The sequence below is a fragment of the Petaurus breviceps genome, unplaced genomic scaffold (assembly GCF_028583685.1).
Source record: "Petaurus breviceps papuanus isolate PSGF00001 unplaced genomic scaffold, PetGlider_PUasm1.0 91133, whole genome shotgun sequence".
In the NCBI taxonomy this organism is placed as follows: domain Eukaryota; kingdom Metazoa; phylum Chordata; class Mammalia; order Diprotodontia; family Petauridae; genus Petaurus; species Petaurus breviceps.
The window spans coordinates 20183391-20210786 of record NW_027187419.1 but is presented as its reverse complement, the minus strand read 5'-3'; the positions used below and the strand labels follow the sequence as shown (position 1 = coordinate 20210786).

At 37.9% G+C, this 27396-nt stretch overlaps 1 protein-coding gene across 12 annotated transcripts in view; it reads left to right on the top strand.

Moving 5' to 3' along the window:
- YAP1 (Yes1 associated transcriptional regulator) overlaps positions 1-27396 on the top strand; it is a 147979-nt gene that overhangs the window by 70316 nt on the left and 50267 nt on the right. For all 12 annotated transcript variants that reach the window (XM_069079989.1, XM_069079985.1, XM_069079996.1 and 9 more), the window contains exon 3: positions 7166-7281. In XM_069079989.1, coding sequence (XP_068936090.1) covers positions 7166-7281 — 116 coding nt within the window. The remainder of the gene's footprint in view (positions 1-7165; positions 7282-27396) is intronic.

Genomic DNA, 27396 nt, shown 5'->3' with positions numbered 1-27396 from the left:
TCACCTGTAAAATAGGAATAAATAAGAGTACCTATTTCCCAGGGTGATTGTGAAGATGGAATGAGATAATATTTGTAAAGTTTTTTACCTGCCTTAAAGTGCTACACAAAAGCTATTATTATTAGCTATTGTTAATAATAATTTTGCTAATTGGCTTTTCTAATATGTGGAACTCATGTTTAATCTTTAGAATATTGTCAATAGGTGGATATTTCCTGTTTGTCTTCAATCAGTTGGTTAATTTTGTTTGAAAAGTTGTGATGAAATGTTTTCAGAAAGTCATAACTGTTACATTTTGGAAAAGATTATATCAGTTTGAGAGTCAGTATGACATTGAGATTGAAAGTTAGGCAGGCTGCCTATTGACTTAGAAAAAGCACATGGTAACATTGTTTACATTCTGTTGTAATTTTATTTATTTATTTATTCATTCATTCCCCACGTGTTTTGACACCCCTGTTCTAGGCACCTCCCTAAGACTATAAGTTGCCTGTCATATTGTTAGAGAAGGAATTTTCTCACTTGAGAATTACCTCTAGCAATAAAATCACATAACCCTTCTCCCTACTCTGTAGCAGCCTAATTATGACCTTTCCCTTGGCTTTATTTTAGTTCTTCCCTTGACATACATACACACACCAGTTTCCTAGGTATTTTAAATAAATACTAGCTGAATAATCATTATGGCATAAGCACCACTAGTCCTGAAATTTAAATTTATCTGTTAATGTGAAACCACCAGACCGTTCATCTAAGAAAGATCTTTCTTGATTTCATAATAAAATATTTCTTTATTTGGATATTTGTATATACTCAAATGTTAGTGTTAACCATTGAAGAAGAATTTTAAAATATTGAATGTCAGAATCTATGGGAAAGTCAAGCAAGAGGGAGAAAGGCCATCATATTTTTTGTCATTGTTGACCCTCAAAAATATATTTCAGAAGAGAAGTTTGAGTTTCTTTGGCATTATGATTTAGACTGGCCTTGGATGACTGAAAAATGGCTAAGTGCTGGTTTTTCCATGTGCTTTCAACTTTCAGAGTAATGCATGTATCTGGATAAACATGATGGGTTTTTGTTCTGCTCAAATTTAGTTCATGACACAACTTTCTTATCCCTCCCTTCCCCATCACATTTTTTTTCTGTTGTATTCCCACTTCCTTTTTATTCCTTCATTCCCCTACAAGGAAGGTGACCCTCTGTCTCTGTACTTGATCCCATTTAATTCTGCCTTCTTTGGGACCTTGCTCTGTCCTTTATCCCCTCTCACCTTCCCATTCTAAGGCAAGGAGGCATTCTTTACTTTCTGCATACCCTCATGCTTAAGTCTCTTCTTCCCATAAACTTGTTACCATTTTGCTCTCCTGTCCCGTCTCTGCCTTTCCAGGTACTGCTAAATATTTATGCCTTCACATCTTCTTGCAGTATGGTTTCTTTCTTACTGCCCTTCTGAAATAGCTCTCTTGAAGGTAAAGGAGTGATTGAATCCATCTTTTCTTTGCTCGTCTCTTCCACTCCTAACACCTTAAACTTTTTTCAGTTTTACTTCCCTTGATTTCTGTGACAATGAACTTTCCTGATCTCTATTCCTCAACATCATTTTTTACCCACTGGTTTTTTTTCTTATCCTTTTCATACCCTAAATTTGGGTATTTCGCAAGATTTTTTTTTTCCTTTTCTCTCCATAGACTGTTCCTCAGAGATCTCTTTAGCGTGTTACCAACTTTATGCAGGCCAGCACTAAGGTCTAGTTTTATAGCTCGTTTCTCTGATTCTGCATTTGTAGCTGTTTATTGATCACCTCCATTTGATGTCTTCGTGCATTTCATAGTCAGCATGTCTAAATCAAAACTCATCATCTTTCCTTCTACACTAAAACCAGATCATTTTTCTAATGGCATCACCTCTTTCCTTTACTAGAACCTCAGAGACATCATGGACTAATTCCTATATCTCCCTATACATACTTAGAAGAGATGTAATATTTATTAGTTCTAGTCAATAAATCCCACTAGTAATTATCTTTTGTACTCTTCCCCTCCTTTCCATCCCCATATTCCTGCCCCAGTTCATGTCCTTACTCTCTCTCACCTGGACCATATCAGTACTCTCCTAACTAGTTTTCCTGCCTCTAGATTCTTACCCATTTCCAGTCCATTCTGCCTATATACTCCTAAAAAGCAGCTCTTCTGAAAAACCTTCAGTAGTCTTACATGGCCTATAGAAATTTTAGCCTGTCATTCAAGCTCCTCCATATCATGGTGCTAACCTGCCTTTGCAGTTTTACATTCTGCTGTTCTAGTGTGTTCGTCCCAAACCCCGACAGACTGGGATTGTCCAGTTCCCTGCACACAATCCCGTATTGGCCTACTAAATGACGACCCCTTTGTGTAAGCACTTCATAAATTTACAAAGTGCTTTCCTTGTAGAACCCTGAGGTAAGAAGTGCAGTTATTCTTTTCCCATTTTATAGAAAAGGAAACTTAGAGGGAATCAGTGTATCTAAGGATAGAGAAAAATTCATACCTAAAACTAGACTTGGTTAGAGGAGTTCCCAGTTAACTGGAAATGTTCTACCATTTGAGGATATTGTAGACTAGATGACTTCTAAGGCCCCTTCTGATGCCAAGGTCCTACGATTCTGTACACAGAAACAGCAAGTCACTTTCCTAAAGCCACAGGGGTGACCATATCTCTCCACTACTCAATAAACTTCAGCAGCTCTCTGTTCAGTCAACAGATATTTATTAAATATTTACTGTTTACTAGGTACTCAACTAAGCTCTTTGAATTAAAAAAAAAGGTAAAAAACGTGGTTTCTGTCCACCAGGAGCTCACAGTCTAATGCAAACAAATGTACATTCAAGATATATACATTTTGAAAGGGTGACAGTCCCAAGGGAAGGTCACTGGGAGCTCAGAGGGGTATCTTGCAGGAGATGAGAATTTAGTTGAGCCTGGAAGAAAATCAGGGAATACAGAAGTGGAGGTCAGGAAGGAGAGCCTTCTAGCCATGGGGAGCAGTCAGGAGATGGAGTATCCCATGCATCGTAAGAGTGAATTGTCAGAAGACTAGGATAGGATCAGATAGCATAGGAAGGGTTCCAGTTGTAAATGGATTTAAAAACCAAAACAAGGATTTTGTGTTTCATATTTATTACTTCTAGGATCAAATAGAAACTTTTTGTTTTGTATCTAAGGTCTTTAGCAAAACTCCATTCTGCCTCTCTAGCCTCACTACACATTAATCATCTTCTTGCATTTTGCAATACAGGCTGACTGGTCTATTTTCTTACTCTTAACACACTGCACTGAATCTCCAGTCTCCAAGCATTTGTACAGGTTGCCCCCTATCCCTGCAATGTACTCTCTTCTCTGCTGCTCAGAAATTGTAGTTTCCTTCGGAGCTCAACTCAAACATCAGTTTTTGCATGAGACTGTTACTGACTCTGCCAACTGCTACTTCATTCCCAAAGGCTGTAAGCTTCTTGACTGAGGGACTTGTCTCATTTTTGTCTTTTTATTCCCTGATGCCAAGTACAGTGCCTGGCACATAGTAGTCAGTTAATAAATGCATGTCGATTAATTGTTAATTGTTTTACCTTTGGTTTAACCTAGGCTATTTGGGTCAAACTCTAAAGGTTTCATTTGAAGGCCGACTGTATTTAATCTACCTAGAAATGAGAGGTAGTGCTAAGTCAGCTGCTTGGAGACTAAACTGAAGGGCACTTTATTTTCACTCCAAATAAGTAATATTTTTTGCTTGACACTAAGATTTATCTGCTAATGTGAACCTCTTTGATTACAGAGCTGCTCCTGGAGACTGGGGTAGAAAGCATTGTTAGGAGTATCAAGCCCTCATTTCCCTTTCTCTCCCCATCCCCCACACCAAGCACATTAACCCTTGACCTAGAAGCTAATATCTCCTTGCCCCCTATCAGAAGGTATTTTGAATGGGTGTCTTTCAGTTCTGTTTTGGTAATACCAAAATGACAGCCCATAGAGTTTACCAGGTTGCCACTAAAGCTTATGGTTGGTCTAGTATGTGCTAAGAGAACCAGATCTGAAGCTTTTGTTTGCCAATCTAGAAAAACAACAACAACCATTTTCAAGTTAAAAATTTAAGTATACTGAGTGCCTCAGAATGTTATATGTAGAGTTTCTGAAAGATAGAGTCAATGCCCTTAAAAATAATTTAGCTTTTTATGTTTAATAAAGCTGAAGACATACTCAGGATATAGAATTGTAGAGAACCTTAAAAAAAAGTAATTCAACCTCTTCATTTTATACATGAAGAAACTTAAGGCTCAGAAAGGTATAATCATTTATCGCCAGGTCATACAGGTAGGAAGTAGCAGAGTCATCATTCAAACCCAGGACTTCTTCTTTAAAGTGCCTACATGAGACTGCCTCTCTCCAAAAGCTATAGAAATGTCAAATTTCAAGCAAAAATTTTTTATAATTTCCTTAATTTGCTTGCTTTTGAACAGGTATCTTATAGCAGAGGTCATGGACTAATCTGTTTTTGTCAGCTCAGCTAAAGAATGATTTTTACATTTTTAAATAAAGTTTTATTGTATTTTTAAAATGTAAAAGTCATTCTTAGTTCACAGGTTGTGCAAAAGCAGTAGGATTTGGCTTTCCAGTGTAGTTTGCCAACCTATACGTTAAAGCATAGAGGTTAACATAGGATCATAAATTTATAGACAGCTCTTGAATGAACCTCAGAGGTCATCTCATCTAGTTCCCAAATTTTAGAGATGAGAAAGCTAACTGTAAGTGAGATTAAGTAACTTGCTAATTAGTAGAAGATCTACAACTCTCTTGACCCCAAACTCAGTACTATAAATTTTTTTAGTTTCTATTATGAACTACATAGGCATAAACAAAAATGAACATTTCAGTATTCAAAGAAAAGAAAAAGTATATGAAATTGAATTACATATGGTTTTCTTAAGGTAATAAATTTAATATGATAGTATTCAAACTTTTCTTTGTTGTATCTCCTGTACTTGTAGCCTCTTCTGTGTGTGTATACACATATTCACACATGTAAAAATTTTCCCTCAATTACACGTTAAAATAATTTTTAATATTTTTTTCTAAGTTCCAAATTCTCTGCCTCTCCCTCCATTCTTTTCTTCCCCCCTCCCTGAGACAGCAAGCAATCAGATATAGGTTATATATGTGCAATCATGTAAAACATTTCCATATTAGTCATTTTGTATAAGAAGACTCGAATAAAAGAAAAAGGAGAAAGAATGTTGGAAAATAGCTTTCTTCAGTTTGTATTCAAACAATATCAGTTCTTTCTCTGGAGGTAGAAATCATCATTAGTCCTTTGTGATTATCTTGGATCATTGTATTGCTGAGAATAGTTGTCATTTACAATTCATCATCAAACAATATTGTTGTTACTGTGTATAGTTCTCCTGGTTCTGTTCACTTTGCTTTGTATCATTTCATATAAGTTTTTCCAGGTTTTTCTGAAGTCATCCTGCTTGTCATTTCTTCTAGTACAATAATATTCCATTACCATCATATACCACAGCTTGTTCAGCCATTCTCCAATTGATGGGTATATCCTTTCAATTTCCATTTCTTAGCCACCACAAAAAGAGCTGCTGTAAATATTTTTGTACATGTAGGTCTTTCCCCCCCCTTTTTTTATGTCTTTGAAATATAGCCCTCTTTCTGTGTATTTTTTAAAAGTTTCAATGGCACTCTTCTTTTTTTTCTGGCATCACTATCATTATTGTCCCTACTCTCTCTTTCCACTTCTCCCCTTCCCTCTCCCCAAGTCTTTTGTGACAAATAAATACATTCAAGCAAAAAAAAAAAAAAAAGCACATCGACCCTCTCTGAAAATGTATGTCCTTCTACACCTGTAGTGTGTTACCTATTTGTCAGAAGGTAGGAAGCATCTATCAAAGTACTTTTCCTTTAAATTATTTTTGTCATATGTTTCCATTCTTCTCACTTTACTTTTCATTGGTTTATATGAGTCTTCCCAGATTTCTCTGAATCCATGTGTTCTGCTATTTCTTCCAGAGTAATAATATTCCATTTTAATCATATAACAATTCATTTATCTATTCCCCAGATGATGAAACCTCACTTTGTTTGCAGTTCTTTGCTACAGCAAAAAGCCCCTAGCCCTTTTCTGACTAATACAGTTAAGGAGAATCAAGAGAAAAATATCACCATTAAGCTGAATTTAATTTCTCCTTCTTTTACAGTGGTGTTTCATAAATATTAAGGGATGACCATATTGCTTATTCTATAAGTTGAAATATCAGATTTATTTTTTGAAGAAGATAGTTTTATAAAGTTATGTAACTTTAGCATATTTCCTTGAGGAAACTGAAAATCAGTTTCTATTAACCTACAAAAGTTTCTTACTTATTCTTACTTTAACGATTGGTTAAATTATCTAAATAGTAAGATTTCTGATGATTAGATTGACTGATTTTTCACTAATCTTAGTTTTCTGTTTTTATTGTCTCTAACTGGTTTTTAAGCATATAATTATATTTTGGTAATTATTTACATCCAGGAGTATAAAGTTATGTTCCTCATATGTGAATCTTACATTTTGCTATTTTAAATATTTTTAACACTCTTGTAAAAATCTGTATTTAAACAAAAATAAAGTTGGATTATTATTATCCCAACCTGTGATTTCATCAATATAAGGAACACATGATATTGAAATTTCCTCTACCTGTACATATTTGGAACTTACAATCTTATAGAGTTTCTTGGGGCATGAAAAGTTTATATTCCTTTACCAGGGCCACAGATACTGTTATATATTAAAAACTCTGCTTCTCTACTGGATTGTTAATAGGTTGTGAATAGTCATTTATAATGTTAGGGAATTTCCATTTACCTGAAATTTCAGGAATAACTTTCCATGCCTTTCAAGAATAGAATTTGCAAAGTAATTAGTTAATTAATACTAAACCTATGTAGGAAAGTTATTGAATGGACAGTTTACATGACTAGGGTGGAATAATGGAAGGAACAAAATGCTTATAGGGTCTGCTCTTTAATTTGGAATCTTTTTGTTCAATGTATCCTTCCTATTTTTGAAAAAAGAAATCATTGTTGTGAAAACATGAAATATTCTTATCTAACTCAGTGGTTTGTTTTGTCTTAGTCACATTGATCAGACGACAACATGGCAGGACCCCAGGAAAGCAATGCTTTCTCAGATGAATGTTACAGCTCCCACCAGTCCACCAGTCCAACAAAACATAATGAATTCAGCCTCAGGTAAGTCAAGTGTGATTAAAAGAATACATTAATCACCCTTTGCAAGCTTCTTGTTTTTAAAAATAATATTTCTCTTTTGAGTTAATGATGTAGATTCATTTCACATATCCTCTTGTGTTTAAAAATTTTGAATCATTAAATCCTTGAAGGTTCAAGCATTTAACTAAATGGTACCATTTTCACTATAGAATGGGCCACCCAACTGAAAAAAAATCATGAGAGTGATTGCATTTCTAAATTTGGATCCAGTTATGGGCAAAAGGGGCCCTTAATGCTAAAGCCATTATTTTATATCTACATACTGTTTAATTATTAATATGGTACCGTAAACTAGCTTAGTTATTTAAAGCAAATAATTCCAATATGGTTACTTCACAAAAACAAAATAACCACTTCACCAAAAACTAAATGATGTCTCACAATCCTACTCAGAGTGGGTTCATGCTGCCTTATCTGCGATTTCTCTTTTTGTGTTCAAGACTTTATAACTGAAATCTCCCACTTCCTTTAGTGGTTTGGATAGAAAGCAAAAGTATATTGTTTTTCTTGACCATCCAGAAATTCATTCCACCCTAAGAATCACTAGGGGGCAATAGAAATGCTTCCTTCCTCAGGGTACATGTGTGTTGTACATGTCCCAGGTCCAACCCTCAAAATTAATTGGTAGCAAAATTAAGAATTACGGAGCTTTGTAATACTGGAATAGTTTCTTCCACTGAGTCTTCCATTGAGTGTTTCTCCTAATGTTGTTCTATGGATGCAGAGGCAGGCAGGCATAATCCCAGAGTCTTCTGAATAAAGAAATGAATTTCTTGTACTTTTTTTTTGTAAAGTGTTGTGACCTATGGAAGCAAAGGCCTAAATGGGTTACTTTTTTTGTATGGTTTTAATTTTTTTTGTTGTTGCTTTTGGCTACACCATCAGAATCTTTCCAGATCATCATAAGGAAAACAAGATACGAGATGGAAACCATCCTTTGTCAGTTTTAAAATAGGTTATATATTATAATCTTTCATTATAAGATCTAGAATTCTAAAATTTTCTGGAAAAAATCTAAAAATCTTCAATAGCATTACAGTTTTGTAGGAAAAGGTTGTTGAATGTTGTTTTGGGCACATTTATGTTAACAGTCGTTAATATTTAAATTTTTTGTTTAAAAAAATCTTCACTTGAGGGGAAATACTAAAGAACTTGAGAAGCATATAGTTAAGTCTTTTAACTTTGAAAATAGAAAATTCATTTAATAACAGAAAGATTTCAGCTAATATAGAGGACTTACTTAGAGGCATCAAAAACAAACAAAACATCAGCACAAAACCATCTAACCAGAAATAAACAAAATATGTCCCAATGATTGTTCTCACATCTATATTGGAAATGTAATTTCTGTCAAAGGCAATCTGTGTAATTAACCCAAGGTGACCACACCAATCTCTGTCTACAAAAGAAAGGGCAGAATCATAGATTAAAACTGAAAGGCAACTCAGGAACATTTAGTCCAGTCCCCTCATTTTACATTTGAGGAAACTAAGGTCTAGAGAAGGAGATGCCCTAAGGGCATACAAGTAATAGATAGCAGGATTAGCATTTGAACCCATGTCCTCTGAGTCAGAATTCAGTGTCATTTCTACTACATCATGCTCTATTCCCTTTCATTTTAAAACAAGCTGCAGGGAAAATATACTTCTTTGGGTTGACACCTTATCTTTTCTCTAGGTTTTACTTGGCTTCTATTCTCCTTATCACTTCTATCCTCCTCATCTAAAGACTGTGTTGCTGTGTGACCCTGGGCAAGTCACTTAACCCCAATTGCCTAAAACAACAACAAAAAATGAAGACTGTGTTAGTGTATTCTGATTATTCCTTCTCTCAGTTTTGCTTACCTACCCCCCATAGAAAGTTTTGTGACCATCTTACTACTCCCAGGGTAGATCATTAGAACAGCAAGGATTTTTGTTACACTACATTTTTTGTCTATAGTAAGTAACTGGGAGAAATGTGGGGTATAGAGCCAAATGCTTAGTGAATATATCAGGCTGGATTGGCTGCCAGGGGAAGCATTTATAGTAACGGAGTACAAAAGGCAAGATATGTCCCTCATACACCTGGAATAGTCCTTGCTGTTTCTGTAACTTATGAACAGAGCCTGAACAAAGCAATTTTGGTACCCTGGGTCAGGTTTTAAAGTTGGATCTTCTAGGTGTCTCTACCCATTGGAAGTTTTAAGCCTTTGCTATATTGTGTATGAATTGACTTATCACTATGTAAATGTGTGTAATGGAAACCAAAAATTTCTAGCATTTTAAGTGTTTCTTGTTGTAGTACTTTTCTCTTCTTCCTTGGATTTTACAGTATTCTAATTTATATAGATAGTTTGGACTCAGTCTTATATTTAAAACTAAACATCCATTACAAGTAATTTCTGATTATTTCTTATGTCTAAGTGTTTTAAGCGTGCTTTTAGCATGTGGTATAGGTGAAATTGAAGGGCCTTTCATATACTGCTAAATTCACTATATGATTAATGTATTCAAATATCTTCCAAATGGATGTTTTGAGGGCAAGTTTGAATTTTATTATATTCTGTGTCAGTGGCAGAGGTAGATGAGTCGCCCCTTGAACATCACTATGAAAGCCTGAGCTGTGCTATGATGAATCCACCTTGTGATGAAGTTTTTTTCTTTGCTTCAATAACTAAAATTCCTTGGGTAATTCTGACTTAATTTTGGCTTCTTCTAATTGATATTATCATCAAAAAGTAATCAATACTACTGATACTAAAAGAAAAACCTGGTTTAATATTGGCTTCTTCTAATTGATACTGTCATTAAAATTTCAGTCTTTCTTCATAGGAGCAAAATATAAGGACTGCTTATGTGAGTATACTAGTTTATGCAATTGAACAGTCACTCAATTGACAGACATTTAGAGGGGAAAATCTACTATGTACAAGGCACAGAGTAGATCCTGAAATACAGTCCTAAAAATACCGAATCTGTCCTCAAGGAGCAGACATTATAATGGGGGGGGGGGGAGGGAGAGGGTGGAGAACTGGCATACACTGATAATTAAAATACCAGGTAGTGAGTAATGGGGGAAAAGAGATACACAGATAAAATGCTCTAGAAAAATTTCAGGAGAGTAAAAATTAAGTTTTAACTTAGAGGCAGGGGAAATGTCTGAGAAGACTGAGCAGAGGAGGTGGTACCTGAACCAAGTAAGGTAATGATTCTGGAAGATATTGATGAGTAAGGATTAGTTTCCTGTCACAGGGAACATCTTATGTAGATGTGAAGAAGCAGGAGATGGAATATCAAGTTTGAATAACACTTAGTAGTCCAGTTTGGTCACAGAAATGTGAATATGGTCGGAAGGAGAGGTGAGAGCCAGATTGAGGAGATGTTTAAATGCTACTTGGAAGAATTTATATTTTATCCTAGAGGCATTTAGGGAGTGACTGAAGATTTTTAAGGAAGGGAGTCATATATTCCTGGAACTCATTAGATTATGGTAATAGAACTATGGACAGGTGATATAAGTGGAAAGAATGAATCATAAATGAGATAAATGGAATCATAAAGGGATCATAAATGCTGAGAGATGGCAGCAGAGGGAATCTGGAAGTATAAGTAGGAAGCAACAAGTATGCCAAGTGACCTTCCTTGTCTTATGTATTGGGGGTATGTGGTAAGAGAACTGGCGAGCATTGGAGACATTTTCAGGGAAGTGGTTATGTTCAAGGGAAATCCAGATTTCTGTGATTACCAGAAGGAAGGAAGGAATGTAGGAGTGAGATGTCTAGGATAAAAGGAAAGTTTATTAATAGAGCTGTGGGTGCTAAAGGCTATAGGGGAAGGTGGAGTAGGGATGAGAATGAGGCAGTAGTTGCAGGGGAGAGGTATTTTGTTTTGCTTCTCCACCTAGGGACTGGGAGATCATACAGTAGGAATTTGTTAGCTGTAGGGCAAGGTATGGAGAAAATTGTAGACTTAAGTTGGCCCCAAAGTTCTGATTAGAATTCTGGTTTGAAGGTGTCTTCTGCAAATTGCTTCTCCCAATTGAAGCCACCTCAGTGTATTGGAGAAGGGGACTAGACAGTTAATCGTTAATGACAGGCAACAAGGTCTGATGGTGAAAGCAGGTCTTTTGCAGTTGCTATTTTCAAAGTTTTAGTCTCCATATGGAGCCCCCTTGAAGCGATAAACTGTCAGGTAGCATGGCTCAGACTGCACAGACAAGATTCATATAAGATGGGAAGGTTTGGGCATGTGATTTTATGTGTGTTTTATGGGGGAGGCAACACTGATATCCATGAGTTCACAGATCCTTCAAAATATTGAAGCATCAGGTAATAATTATGGTGAAGTAAAACAATGAAAGATTTTACCTTAAAAAGTATTCTTTAAAAAATTCTAAAGCACCTAGGACTCTGGGATGAAGATATGGCCAAGTAAAAAAAAATCAAAACCTTTTTCTTACTTATTTCACTTTATTAAGTAAGTTGCAGTTACTTAACTGAAACTTAGCATTATAGTTAAATAGATTAGAATATGAGGGAGGGTTTTGTGGGGGGGGGGGGGAGTTAGGGAGAGTGCCCATGACTTGCAAACAAAAACAACAGAAATTTTTAAATTAAATTCTTCCACCTTGGAAAATTGCTATGTGAGTATAGAACTGTATCTTATATTGTACATGATAATAGATGAAGTAGAGAATTTAATTAACATTTAATGACAGTTGTTGAAAAACCTTACTTAACAGTAAGTAATGTGATTTGACTTTTCTGGTGACTTAGTATATTGGTTATAAAGTCATAGAACCCAACACAAGATACTTTTTGTATGTGAAACTCTTATAAATGAAACTCTAATAGTAGAGCCAAAAAGTGCCTCTGAACTGACACTAAAAGGCAATTGAATTAAAATTAATTTTTTAAAATGTCACTCTTTGACTCAGAAAAAAAGATAATGAAACACACTTCCAACCATACCTGAACAAGAAATCCTCTCTAAAGTGTTAGTGATGGGAACTTATTTGGCTTCTGTACAAAGGCCATGAGTAATGGAAAATCCATCCCTATCTCCATTTCTCCACCTTAAACTTGCATGATTCTTTCCTCTCCTGATTCTCCTTGTATATGTCTTACCTCTCTTTAGTTTAGCTGGTTCTTCAGGATTCATCCCCAGCCATGTCATCCTGGATGTCCCTCAAGGCTTCGTCCCAGGTTCTCTTTCCTTTATTGATTTCATTGATTCCCAAAGGACCAGGTGAGATAGAGGGTGAAAGCGGTGGTATCAAAGGCTTGAGGAGAGAAGAGATCTTGATCCTGTGGGAAGTACAAGAGAGAGTCATGTGCACCCCCCCCCCCCCAGATGGTAGCCTCCCCATTCACTCTTCCCAGTACAGATTGCACCTTTCCTCATTCTCCTCAGTTCACAGGTTGAGATGGGGGAGTTGGAATACTCCTTGCTCCCTGTTGCTGCTTCCAGATTCTGCACCTACCTCTATCACTTAGTAATCTGTCTTCCTTTGAGGTTCATGACATTCATATCTATCACCCAGTCAAAATCTTGATAAAGTGAACCATGGTGATGGGGTTTGGAATGTGGAAAGAGAACCAAAGACAGAGATAGACTCTAGGAGATTTGTAGATAACTGTTACCAAAATCAAGATAAGGTGATAAATGGATGGACTGGATCTCAAAGGATGAAAAGTTACTGAGATGAATAAATTCATTTCTAAAATATTATAGAATATGGCAAAAGATCTTGAAGCACTATTGTCTCATAAGCAAGAAACAGTAGACGGAAGACATATTTACAGAAGGTTTGATGAGAGACTTAACTAATCCCAATCTCCTGAGGGCATTTTAGATAGGAAATTGAGAAACAATGAACAGATAAAAATATTTTAAAATCTATAAAGATTTCACTGTCAAAATTTTCTCCTTCAATGGCAGTGGAGCTACCAAATTTGGACTCTTAACATTTGTGCTTGATGTCCTCCATAAAGAAATAGAAATGGCACTTCAGAAAAATGGGAAGAGAAGTGTATAATCTGCAATGAAACAAATATAGAGAGAGGAAGCCCTTCCTAAAGGTGACACAATTTTAAGAACTTCTAGGGATTAGTTAAGATAATTGAAACAGAAAGAGCCCAGTGATTAAAAAAAAAAACACAGACTTTCCAATAACGACCAGTCCATATGTTTACTTTCCCATATCTACAAAATATTTATGAAGCTAATTTATATGCAGCAATAATAAACAGACTTCCCCCAACAACATTCTACAACAGAGTCACACAGACTGAAAGACATAAATCATACAAGATCCAGCATTACTGATTTTCTGTTGACTTAAAAAAAAAAAGCATTTGGTTCAGTGAGTAGATCATTTGGTTCCTTGAAGCCCCTATTTCCAAGGACTACCTACCATATATATATATATATATTTTAGATAAAAAATTTCTTGAATATGATACTATATATCAGATGAGTCATAAAACACAATCTTGATCACCGAAGTATTTGCCACTATTCTAGATGACAAGAACAGAGTTTGAATGGAAGGACTTCCCTCTAGATGGTGAACTTCAGAGACGAAGCACTCTAGGATGCTTCTGACTATGAGCAACATTGTATTGATCACGCGAAATCCTAGTGTCACAAAGCTGCCTAAATGAGATCCAAAATCACTCAAAAGAGTTTGACCTTAACTCTCCACAAGGGTTTTTTTTTTTTTTAAAAAAACAACAAATGGAAGAACTTGCCTGTTATTCATTGTACTATGCAGTGGGATGGATAGCCCTGAGAGTTGTACTATCATCCCTTAGATCTTAGACTGATGCTGGAGATGAATAATGAACTGGGCCAAGAATTAAAAGAGAAGGAGACAGGCTAGGCTGCCTTTTTGAAATTGGGCAGTGCTTTTAAATAATATTGGTATATTTTGTTTTTATAGCACCTTCTTTTCTAGTGATATCTCCGCCTTCCACCTACCCAGAGAACCAGCCTTTGTAAAAAGGAATTTTTTAAGAGGGGAAAAGGCAGTTTAGCTAAACTAAGCACACATCAGTTAAATCTGACAAGCATATGAAATGCTCCACACCAGGAGACCCTCATGTCTACCAAAAGAAAAATGTCTGGTCACTTCTGTTGTGGTCAACTCTTTGTGACCCCACTTAGCGTTTTATTGGCAAAAATTGTATGGTTTGCCATTTCTTTCTCTAGTTCATTTTATAGGTGAGGAAGCTGAGGCAAACAAGGTTAAGTGACTTGCCTAGGGTCACACAGCTAGTAAGAGGCCAGATTTGAATTCAGGAAGATGAGTCATCTGACTATCCATTCTACCACCTAGCTGCACCCTCCTCCCACAAAAGAGAGGGAAGTATGTTTTCTCTTCTTTTGGTGATAAGCTGTCATAGTTACATATTCACCTTCAGTTTTTTTTATTATTGTTATTTCCATTGACATTGTGATTGTTATATATTGGTGTCCTAGTTCTGCTTTCTTAATTTTCTATCAATTCCTTTAAGTCTTTCCATGCTTTGTGTTCTTCATAGTCACTACAGTGGAGTAATATTCAGTTACGTTCCTGACCCAGAATTTGTTTAACTATTCTGCAGTGATCATGTAACTTGATTTCCAGGGTTTTGTTCCTATAAAAAAGTACTGCTGTGACCTTGGGCAAGTCACTTAACCCCAGTTGCCCTCCATAAAGCAAAAAGCAAAAACAAACAAAAAAGTACTGCTACAAATAATACTTCATTCTGGCTTTGACATCCTTGAGGTGGATAATTAACAATGAGATCCCTGAGTTAAAGAATATGCACATTTTAATCACTTCCTTATGCAATTCCAAATTATTTTACAGAATGGTTGGATCATTTCATAGCTCCCAACAACTACAATGTTTGCCTTTCTTTGTACAGTCTCTCCAACATTGACTGTTCCCATTAGGTTATACAGTGCTTTTAATGACTTGAAACTTCTTAATATTATCATTCTTCTAATTTTTAAATCATGGAATACATAGTCTTGGAATAATAAAGTAGTAAAGTACTCAAAGTGAATTGATACGTGGTGAGCCTGAATAGGGTGCAACACAATACTTATGAGAAATTAATAGATGTTGAATAAAGGGTTGTAAGGGTTATGGGATTTAAAGATCTTCCATGCCCCATTGGACGTGCTGACGTAGCAGGAAGGGGCAGAGCAAGCGAAAGCGAAAGCCAGAGAAAGCGAAAGCCAAGCTCCAGTTCCTGCGGTGGTGGTGGTGGCTGGTGGTGGTGGTGGCGGCGGCGATGGCGCGGCGGCAGCAGCAGAGGCAGCGGCAGCGCGAAGCCCTTTTTGAGTTAGGACTGCTAAGGACTCCTGTTGAGGACTGCCAGGGGCCAGAGCTGCTGGGAGCGTGCTTCCAGGACTCTGGGTGGTTGCTGTGCGTGGGGAGAGGAGGACCTTTGCCTGAGGTAGCCTGTTCTGTTTTAAAGGCTTGAAAATGTGGGTGCTTTCTACTTTATCTATCTGTGCCAATATCATAACTACTCTGATGGCTTTCACTTTCTGGTTTTGGGACTCAGTCTTTTGGTATCTTAATAAATTTTCTAGTTTATTTCCTGCTTCCCTGTTCATTCTAATGCTAAGTACCTTTTCTTGGTACAGCTTATGCAGCTCTTCAGTTGGAATACCATCTATTCTTCTAAAGTCCACTCCAGCTCTTAATAGAGCAGTAAACAGTTCCCTTCTTGTCAGTCTATTTTGTCTCTGAATCCTCTGGCTGTTTACTCTTCTCTCTCGAGGCAATTTGTCTTTTTCCCATTCCCCTAAATCGCTTAATTGTGAAATCTTATCCAGCACCTCTGAAAGAGGGTGCCCTATTTCTCCAATTAATAGTCAGAATTAGGTGCTTATATGCAGGAGGAGCTGTCTTCACTATGATATTTCTATGAGGAACTCCTAGGGGGGTATCATAATATGCATTTGCATCTCCAATCAGGATAGCAGTTTTCATTACCTCCTCCTTTAGCTTTCTCATACAGTCTCTAAGTGAGTACCAGTACTACTCCCCTAGGCCACATAGATTCAGTTGGATATTGCTTTTTGCAACCTTCTGCAGCTAAAGCTAGAAGATTAGTTTTGTTATTTCCTCCTTGCATATGGTGATCCCTAAAAGCCTGGTGTACAAAAGGATTCTGACTGATGCTTATGAATTTTAAGCAGTCCTCACTGTCCAGTGTTATTCCTCCGGCGCCTTCATCAGTGATTCTTACTATCCAAGACACTAAAGACTCCCCCATTCTTTGGGTAAATCTAGTCAATATATCAGTGATCTCCTGTTGAGTGAAATCCTCAATTATCTCCCTGGACTCTGTTTTGCCTCGGTGGTTCTCCTGCCTTCTTCTTCGTATGGGGAGAGCTTCTACATTAGGAAACTCCTCATCTAACCTTGTTCCATTCTCCTCACACACATTCTCCTGGAAGCTGTCATGGCAATTCTGCCCAGCCTGTACAAAAGCTGCATGCACATTCGTTCTGCTAGTTTTTTGCTTCCTTTTAGCTACATGAAAAGTAGCTTGCTCCTGGACCACATGAGTCCCTCCAGTTTGCTCTTCTGAGTGCTGTGACACAGAAGAATCCTCAGGCAAACCAGCTGACTCCCTAGCCATCTGAGCTCTTTCCTTCAGCAGCTTATCCCTACTTTTACACATAGGGCGATAACTTGTTAGCAGCACCCAGCCTCTCCTGCACACTCCTGCCAGTTCTTTGCCTGGTTCTATGGGTATTGCTTTCAAACATCTTTCCAAATCTCCAGGTTCTCCCTCTTTTAGCCTTGGTTCCCAGTTTTCACAGGGCCCTGTGCTTTTAGCCCATTCTCTGGCTAGAGAGGAATAAGGCAAATCCTCCCATCCTGGAATAGCCATTTCTCCTTCTAAAGCCCCACTGCTTCCAAATAGAGGCCTGACATTTTGTGATCCCATCCTGGTCGCCAAATGTATCAGCAATGCCATATTCACAATGCCTATGGAAATTACAAATATGCTGATATAATTATCCATTACAAAATACGTCATGCTTGCCATATGGGGAAATAAACTAGAAAATTTATTAAGATACCAAAAGACTGAGTCCCAAAACCAGAAAGTGAAAGCCATCAGAGTAGTTATGATATTGGCACAGATAGATAAAGTAGAAAGCACCCACATTTTGAAGCCTTTAAAACAGAACAGGCTACCTCAGGCAAAGATCCTCTTCTCCCCACGCACAGCAACCACCCAGCGTCCTGGAAGCGCGCTCCCAACAGCTCCGGCCCCTGGCAGTCCTCAGCAGGAGTCCTTAGCAGAAAGTCCTTAGCAGTCCTAACTCAAAAAGGGCTTTGCGCTGCCGCTGCCTCTGCTGCTGCCGCGCCATCGCTGCCACCACCACCGCAGGAACTGGAGCTTGGCTTTCGCTTTCTCTGGCTTTCGCTTTCGCTTGCTCTGCCCCTTCCTGCTACTTCAGCATGTCCAATGGGGCATGGAAGACTGGCTTTCGCTTTCGCTTGCTCCGCCCCTTCCTGCTACGTCAGCACATCCAATGGGGCATGGAAGATCTTTAAATCCCATAACCCTTACAAGGGTGTTGTTATCAGATAAATGTACAACTGGGAAAGAAAGTGTGCTTGTCATGTAGCAAGAGTCAATTGATAGATAAACTGACATTTTCCACTAAAACCCACACAACAAGAGATTATAGGAAGTCCCCCAACATGAAGGGGTTATATGAAGATGTGGAGAGAAGTTGTACAGGATGAGAAGATATGGATGGTTTGTGCTATCTACTAGTTAGTTATTGAGATCATAGATAATTAAAATTAAGAAGAAAATGAAATTTCTGAAAGTTAAAATTGAGAGAAAAATGATTTATATATGTGTGTATGTATATATATATATATATTTATGTAAAAATGATAAGAGAAAGGCTGGGTCTCCTTTCTTACTCATGCTGGAAGTGCAGCAGCCATTCATGAGCCCATTCCCATTACTAATTAGCATTGGAGTTTTGATTTACTCCATTTTTTTTTTACCTGGGCCAGTTCTTTTCTCCTTAGGTAGCCTCATGGGCCCCCCATTTCCCAAGGCTTACATTATTGGTGCTGGACAGTGCATACATTCCATTGGCTTAGCCCTCTGCAATTCACTCCCAACCTCGTGATCTACCAGCTGGAGCCTCCTTCGTAAGAGGGATTACAGGTGTATACCACCACAACTAAGTGATAACTCATATTTATATAGCAGTTTAAAATTTGGAGGAGGAAAGTATAAAGAAACAGGAAAAATTGGGTGGAGCTATTAGAATTAGATCTATCAGATATGAAAGAAGGATCTTTCCAAGTTTTTCTGATGGATTAGGGTTAGTTCTCCTTGTTATGAAAACAGCATGGGATTCCTGGGACATTTCCCTGAAAAGAAAAGTTGAAGCTGCACCTTGGTTGAGAAAATGCCCTGTCAATCCTGTGTCAGCACAAATGAGGGAAAACGGCCCTGCACCTACCACTGCTATGGAATAAGATTGGTCAGGGGTGAGCAGTAAAGAGCTATGTTAACTCATACCCAGCCCTATTGTCACTACTGTAATATCTGCCAAATGATGAAGTGCTGTGGGAAAGGAGGGAAAGAGATATGGAAACAAAGGAAACTGCATTGGTAAAATGGAATCAAGAATAAGGATCTCCAGGGGCGGCCAGGTAGCACAGCAAGTAAGAGCACTGGCCCCAGTGTCGGGATGACCTGGGGATCGAATTCGGGCTCAGATACTTAGCACTACACCCAGAAATAACTGGCTGTGTAACCTTAAGCAAGTTACTTAACCCCAATTGCTCATAAAAAAAAAAGAATAAGGATCTCCAAAAAATGAAGATATCAAGGAGAAGCCTTCTCCAAGGTTTCCAGTGATGTCTTAACTGCTAAATCAGATAATTCTTTCCCAGTCCTTATTGCTCTTGACCCCTCTTCATTCAACACTGCTAACTACCTCTTCCTCATGGACACTCTTTCGTTCTTGGGTTTTCATGGCATTACTTTTTCTTCATTCATCTTGCTGTTTGACTACTCCACAAAGACTGCTGTGCTGAATCATCATCCATGTTCCACCCCTTTCCTTCGAGTGTCTTCCAAAGTTCTGTCCTGGTCCTTCTACTTTACTCTGTCCATGTCTTCTCTCAGTGATCTTATGAACTTCAGGGATTCAGTTATCTTTATGCATGTTTCCTAGATCCACATATCCAAATGTAATTTTTCTCCTGAACTCCAGTCCATTGTTAACCAACTGCCATCTGGATGTTACCAAATGCCGAAAACTACAAATGAAACTATGTCCAAAATGGAACTAGCCTCCCAACCTTCCCTACTGCACCCCCCCCCCCAAAAAAGAACCTTTGCTATTTCTATCGAGAACATTATTATTGTTCCATCTGTTGAGGGTGTCACCTGTGTTTGCAACCCCAGAGTTATCTTCAGTTCACCCTCCCCCAATACCTAATCAGTTGCCAAGTCATATCATCCTACCTCTACATGGTCTTTCATAGCCACCCCCTTCATTTCCCTCACATGGTAATCCACTAGTTCAGGGTCTCATTATTTACTGTATGGGTGATTACAATAACCTTTTAATTCATCTCCCTGCCTCCAGTTACTCCCCTCTTCAGTCTGTCTTCCATACATCTGCCAAATTGATATTCTGAATATGTGCTATTCCCCAGCTCAAGAAATCTTCAGTGACTCACTGTCACCTTTGCCTGGCATTTAAACTCTTGCCTAATCTAGTTCCAGTTTATGTTTCCAAGCGGATTGGCTCTTACTCCCCTCATGCACTCTATATTTTGCTGCTTCCTTTATGCATTGTACCATTTATGCATCACACTCTACCTTCATTTAGAATCTGTCCCCCCAACCTAGGATGAACTCCTTATTCACTCCTGACTCTTAAAATCCCTAATGATACTCAATACTCACGTACCATCTCTACAGGAGCCTTTCCAGATGATTCCTAATTGTTCATATCCCCCCTCTCCCTGACTTTGTGTTTCTTTTTATAATATGGGCTCCTTGAGGTCAGGGACAGGTTGTTTTGTTTTGTTTTAGTTTCTTTGTATCACTGTCGCCTGTATAGATAGTGCCCTGTGCATTAAAAAGTAAACTAAATCAATGCTTGTTGAATGAATGGATACTCTTAATGAATATTCTCAGTTCATACATTGTTGATACTGTTCTACTCTGTTCATTCCTTATTTCAGAGAAGCTAATTCTTCTGTGCTTTGTGTTAGAACTTACTTCTCTCAAGAGGCATGTGAAAGGTATAGAAACTGTTTCAGTTCTTCTCATTTGGTCTTGAAAGAACAAATGATATACATCAAAGAATCTCGTAGTAATAAATAAATCAGTGATTTGAGGAATGATACTGGTAGAAGTTTTAATTTTCATTTTCCTTAGTGATTTCCAAATTTTTCTGGTTACTGTCTTGCTACAATCATCTTCTGACTCATGGGAAGAATATTTGTGTGAAGGATCAAGATGTTAATTCTTATAAAATGATATTCATAGACTACCATATAAGGATAGTGCTGTGAGTTTAAGCCCTGTGACATCAGTAGCTATGGGTCTCTGAAATCCTGTTCAAAACACAAACAAGAACTATATGACCTCCGGAGAATGATTTTCTTTCATTTTTAACCTAAAGCAATCCTCTCCCACCCCACACACATTTCCCTAACTTACTAAAATCAAAAGACTTTATTAAAGACAGCTGGAGCCAAGATAAGTTCTAAAGTTTTGCTTGAGCAGATTATTACTCATGGTATGCAAGTAACTTTCTAAAATCAACTTATTTGAATTCCTAACATCTTGTAATTCCCATATTGTAATATCAATCTGCAAATCAACAGACTCAGAGGTCATCATTTAAGCAAGTGATGCTTAAATATATTGATTCTCAAAAAATCCAACCAAGAGTGAATGTTGTTGTCATTTTCCAATTACCAATGTAAAAAACTATTTGTAAGTTGTAATTATATTTCTTGTCACCTAATGTTTGCTCTTTATTTGAGCTCACCATATAGCTAGCTATTTAATGGGTCATAAGTTTAGAGTTGGAAAGGACTTTAGAAGTCATCTAGACCAACCTCTTAGGCAACTGTGTGGCCCTGGGCAAGTCACTTAGCCCTGTTTGCCTCAGTTTCCTCATCTGCATAATGAGCTGGAGAAGAAAATGGCAACTCAATCTCATATTTTTGCCAAGAAAATCCCAAATAGGGTCACAAAGAGTTGGACATGACTGAAACAATTAAACAACAACAGAAGACCAACCTCTTATTTTACAGTTGAGTAAACTGAGGCCCAGAGAAGTCCGACTCCAAATGCAGAAATTTTTTCAACAGCACCGCAATGTAATCTTTTCCCTGTTTTCCTTACAAGCCACATATTATCAAATAGTGTGTCATTTAGTATTTATTAAATGCTTATTATGTGTCAGACACTATGCCAAGTATTGAGGTACAAAGATAGGCCAAAAAAACCATTCCATGTTTTCAAGGAGCTCACAGTCTAATGGAGGAGACAACATGTAGACAACTATTCACAAACAAGATATATATGGGATAAACTATAGTCAGAGAGAGGGCATTAAGATGATGGAGGACTAGGAGAGGCATTTTGCAAAAGGTTGAGCTTTAACTGAGACTTGACAGAAGCCAGGGAAGTCTAGAGGTAGAGATAAGGAGGTAGGACATTCCAGGCATGGGGGACAGCCAAGGGATGTACTCAGATACGAAATCTTACTCATTCACATTCGACTCTTCGTGACCCCATTTGGGGTTTTCTTCACAAAGATACTAGAGTATTTGCCATTTCCTTCTCCAGCTCATTTTACAGATGAAGAAACTGAAGCAGAGTTAAGTGACTTATCCAGGGTCACACAGCTAGTATGTGTCTGAGGCCATATTTAAACTCAGGAAGATGAATCTTCCTGGCCCAGCACTCTATCCACTAGTTGCCAATATGAAATGTAGCACCTAAAATATATCTGGGAGCAGAAAAGTAGTCAAAATAATTCAGGAAGAACTAAAATCCAAATCAGTTTGGGCCATATCTCAACCACTCACTGGATTTTTGCCATGTTCTGAGACTCTAGTGGGAGCATGAGATTTTGATTTAGAGATGAAAAGTATCCTGGAGGTCATCTAGAATCTAACTCCCATTATTTTACCAAAGAGGAAACAAAAGCCCAGAGAGGTTAAGTGGTACTTGCCTAAGGCCACACAGTTGAAATTGTCAGAGCTAGGATTTGAACACAAGCCCTCTTGACTCCAAAACCAGCATTTTTTTTTCTCATCAAAACCAGGCTGCCTCCTATGTTTTGCCATGTGTTTCTAATTTCAAATTTTAGAGAATCTTGTTGATGCGATGGTGGGAAAGTATGATGCAGAATTTTACAGACACTAATAACACAGTCTACTTCACCATTTATGGTATACATTTTTATATGGTTATTTGGGATTTTAACTTGAGTGAGAGTTGACACTATAGTTAAGCTCTATTGTACAAAGTTCCAGTCTACAAATATGAAAATTATAATCAGAGAGAGTATGTTGGAGATTAATTTAGCATGGGAAGATTCCTTGTTTTAAAAACCTTTTGAGGGCTAAAAGAGGTTCAGAGTTCTACTTGTTCTTCTGACTTGGATTGTTCTCTCTGAAGAATATTCAAATCTTGATCTTAGCTACTTAGTAGTGATACCTGGGCAAATTATTATCTCTTTGGGCCTCAGTTTTCTCATCTATAAAGTATAGGGGTTGGGCTTGATGATCCAGTTCTTAGTCCTAGGATTTATATCTGAAGTGTAGATACGTCTTATGCCAAGGGATGACATGTTTCTTATTTACTTAAGTAGGTAGGTAAGTAGGTGTGTGGGTGGGTGTTGGAGGAGGAGACTGGGTGTCTCTGTCTTGCGAAGACTGGAAGTACAGTAGTTATTCACAGATCCAATTCCTCTACTGATCAGTACTGAAGCTTTAACCTATTCACTTTTCCCAGCCAATGAAGGTTCATCCCTCTCTAGGCAGCCTTGTGGTTTCTACTCCCAGGACTTCACAGCTTTGGTGCTGGACTTAATGTGAATGTCTGATTGGCTTTGGTCACATTGGCTGTACGTCCCAGCTCCTGAACTCAAGCCATCCACCAATGTAAGGCCTTCCCAGAAGCAGGTGATACAGCCATATACCACCATACTCATCTATGACTGCTTACATGGAATTATTGTATCTTAAAATTCTAAGGGGATTTTGAGTGTAATCTGATTTTCTGTCAACTATAAGGATCTTCTTTACAAAATCAGCCATGTGGACATATAACCTCTGCTCAGATGTTTCCAGTGACAGGGAATTCATTTCCTAACCAGAAAGCTCAGTCCATTTTTAGACATCTAATTGTTGAAAAATTCTTTTTTATACCATATATTCAAAATTGAGATCCCAAAGAAAGGACTGTTAGCTTCTCTGTGGAGGATGGATTGGATACGAAGAGGCTGGAAGCAAACAGTCCAGTTATGAAATTAGTCTCATATTACATCTTTTACAGATGCTGAAATGCAAATTTATCTTCATTCAAGAAATCCTTTATTGAATATGAACCATGCATCGATAGCCACAACACTGTTGAATTTTTATAGCATCTGACATTTATTAAAGTCTCTGTTCTAGGTACTGGAAAGAAAAAGATAAACTATCACATAGTCCTTGTTCTGTACTATGTGGGATATGGCATGTACATGGATGATTTTATTCCAAAGTAGAGTATGAATGGGGGAAAGGAGAAATATAGACAAAATGCCCTAGGAAAACTCTAGGGAGAGAATACCTTCTGCTTATGGAATGAACAAAGGCTTCACAGAGAAAGTGTCATCTTCATGGAATCTCAAAGTTGAGCCTTCAAAAGCCATCTAGTTCACCCTGTGCCGTCTTTATAATAAGAGTGACTGGTGGTCACCCAGCCCCTGTTTGAAGACTGCTAATATGAAATCTCTCAAGATAACTCATTCTAGCCTAAATCTGCACTTCTACCATTTCCATCTATTACTTCTTGATCTCTCCTTTGGGGCCAAGTACAACATGTTTAATCCCGCCTCTCAGTGCGAGGCATGCAAACATCTGAAGACATTTATCATGTACCATCCCCAGACCTAAATATTCTTTCCAAATTAAAACTCTTAATTTCTTTAGGTGATCTTTATATGTCATTATTTCCAGCCTTCTCAACAACCTAGATGTCCACCTCTAGATACAAGGAGATTGTTTATGTCGTTCCTAAAATATGATACCCCCAACTGAACCCACTACTCCAGATGTGATCTGACTAAGATATAGAGTACAACGAAATTCTCACCTTCCTCAAATAGAACCTTCTGCTTCTTAATAAAGCCTAGGTTTGCATTAGGTATTTTTGGCTGCTCATGTCATGTTAAATATTGAGTCTGTAGTGTAATATAACCACATCTTTTTCACAGATATTGTTATTATCTGTTTATGCCTCCTCCATTCTTTCTTGGGAAATTTTTTTTAAAACCAAATGCAGGATTTTGCATTTATTTGTGTTAAATTTCATTTGATTAGACCAGGTGTGGGGAACCTATAGCCTCAAAGGCCACATGTGGACCTCTAGGTCCTTGGGTATGGCCTTTTGGCTGAGTCTAACTTTGACAGAACAAATCCTTTTATTAAGGGGATTTGTTCTGTGAAGTTAGGATTCAGTCAAAGGACCACACTGGAGGGCCTAGAAGGCCACATATGGAAACCTAATATACATGTTAGCTATCCTACTCAGTGCCATATTTAAGGAGGCAGGGTTTTCTGTGGATGAAGAATAGTTAGATGGGAGATAATCAGGATGGTGAGAGCCCTTCAGACCACGTAGAAAACAATTGAAGACACTGGGACTGTATGTAACTTAGCAAAGAAAAGCCTTTTTGTGTTGGGGTTGGAAAAAGACATGGTAGCCATGATAACTGTCCAGAAGTAGGTGATGGACTGTGGTGAGGAAGAGGGAGTAGAATTACTCTACAGCACCAACTGCACGCCTCTACTTTGATGTTTCATAGACATCTCAAATGCAATATGTTCAAGCTCATATCTTTCCTCCTACAAGTGTCCCTGTTCCATACTTTGCTATTTCTGTTAAGGGCATCACTGTCCTTCTAGTCACCTGGATTCACAACCTTGGAGTCATCCTTAATGCTTCACTATGTCTGATCTGCCATATCTAGTTGTTTGTCAAGAACTGATCATTCTGCCTCCATAACTTCTCTTCTATCTGGTCCCTCTAATTCAAGCCCTCATCAGTCTTGCCTGTAATACTGCAGTAGCCTCCTAATGGGACTCCTTGCTTCCAGTTTCTTCGTTATCCAATCTATCTTCCATACAACAGCCAAAATAATCTTCCTCAAGCATAGTTAGCTAGTTTTTATGAAGAACCTGTGTCAGGTACTGAACTAAATGCTGGCATTTGACTATGTCATTCCCTTGCTCAAAAACCTTATAAACACCTGTTTGTCATCTAAAGTCCTTCACAGTTTGATTCCAGCTTACCTTTCCAGACTCATTTTATATTACTCCTTTTCACATATCATTAGTTCCAGCCCAACTGGCCTACTTAGTTTTCCTCAAATTTGGCATTCCAACACTTTCATCTGTGTCTTTGTTTATGCTATTCACTATGCCTTGAATGAATGAACAAATGATTGAAGAGGTACTTATTAAGTACTTACTGTTTTTATTGTGTTGAATGCTGGACTACAAGCAAGCAAAACAGTCCTTGCCCTCAAAAAACTTATATTCTGTAGAAGACAACACATACATGGGAGCTTGGGGAAGGGGGATGAGGTTGGGGGCTAAAGTTGGAGTATGTACACTAGCATCATTTGGAAATGTCCTGGGGACTTGATTTCAGGCAAGATAAGGCAAAAACTCATCTATCAGAGCCCAGGATTCTGAAGCAGAGAACAGGTTCTGGTGGGAGGAGATTGAAAGGATGGCTACAATGCAGAGTGCTTGGATAGGATATGGCACTGTGTAGAATACTATCTAAGGGAGGTCACGACAATATTATCCTTTTTTTTTTTTAAGCAATTGGGGTTAAGTAACTTGCTCAAGGTCACATGGCCAGTTATTTCTGGGTGTGGTGCTAAGTATCTGAGCCTGGATTCGATCCCAGGTCATCCCAACTCTGGAGCCGGTGCTCTTACTCACTGCGCCACCTGGCTGTCCCTAATATCATCCCTTTTTAAAAGATGAGGAACTCCAGTAAATTATAAGCGCCTGGAGGACAAGGGACTGTATTGTTTTGGTTCCCATCTTGCATAGAGGTTGTGACTTGCCAAGGGTTACACATATGATAGGTTTTAAAGGCAAGATTCATACCTTTGTTCTCCCTCATTCCAAGACTAGCCTTCCTTCTTCTATACTATTCTGCCAAGTTGAAACTGTGAGTAAATGCATTCTCTAAAGGAGAGAACTTAAGGAGAAACCTTATCTTATAGATGATAAGTGATAATTAAGTAAATGAAATTTTCAGAAGTAAATTTGTAATTATAAATTGGGTAAGTCTGAATTTGAGAGTTGATTGGATTTAGTCCCAACTTCTACTCATTATTCTTGATCTTTAATTTTTCTGGTAATTTCTTTTAGTGTTATGCTGTAAACTAATCATAATAATCTGGGGTTTTGTTTTTGTTTTTTTTACAACTATTAATTCTGGTGGCGTACTTGCTGTTCCTAAGGTTTTGAACAGGTAAAAAAACTAGTCCTGATTCCATGAGTTCCAAGAAGGTGTCCAGGGATGGGGAACCTGCAACCTGGAGGTCATATATGACCTTCTAGCTTCTTGGGTACTACCTTTTGACTAAGTCCAAATTTTACAGAACACTTCCTTTTATATATTAAAGGGATTTATTCCGTGACATTGGATTCAGTCAAAGGGCTGCCCTTAAGGACCTAGAGGGCCATGTGTGGCCTCTGGGCCTACAGGTTCCCCACCCCTAGTAGAACTCCTTGTTTCATTAAGCTTTTGTTTATCTTGAGTCAGTTTTCTTT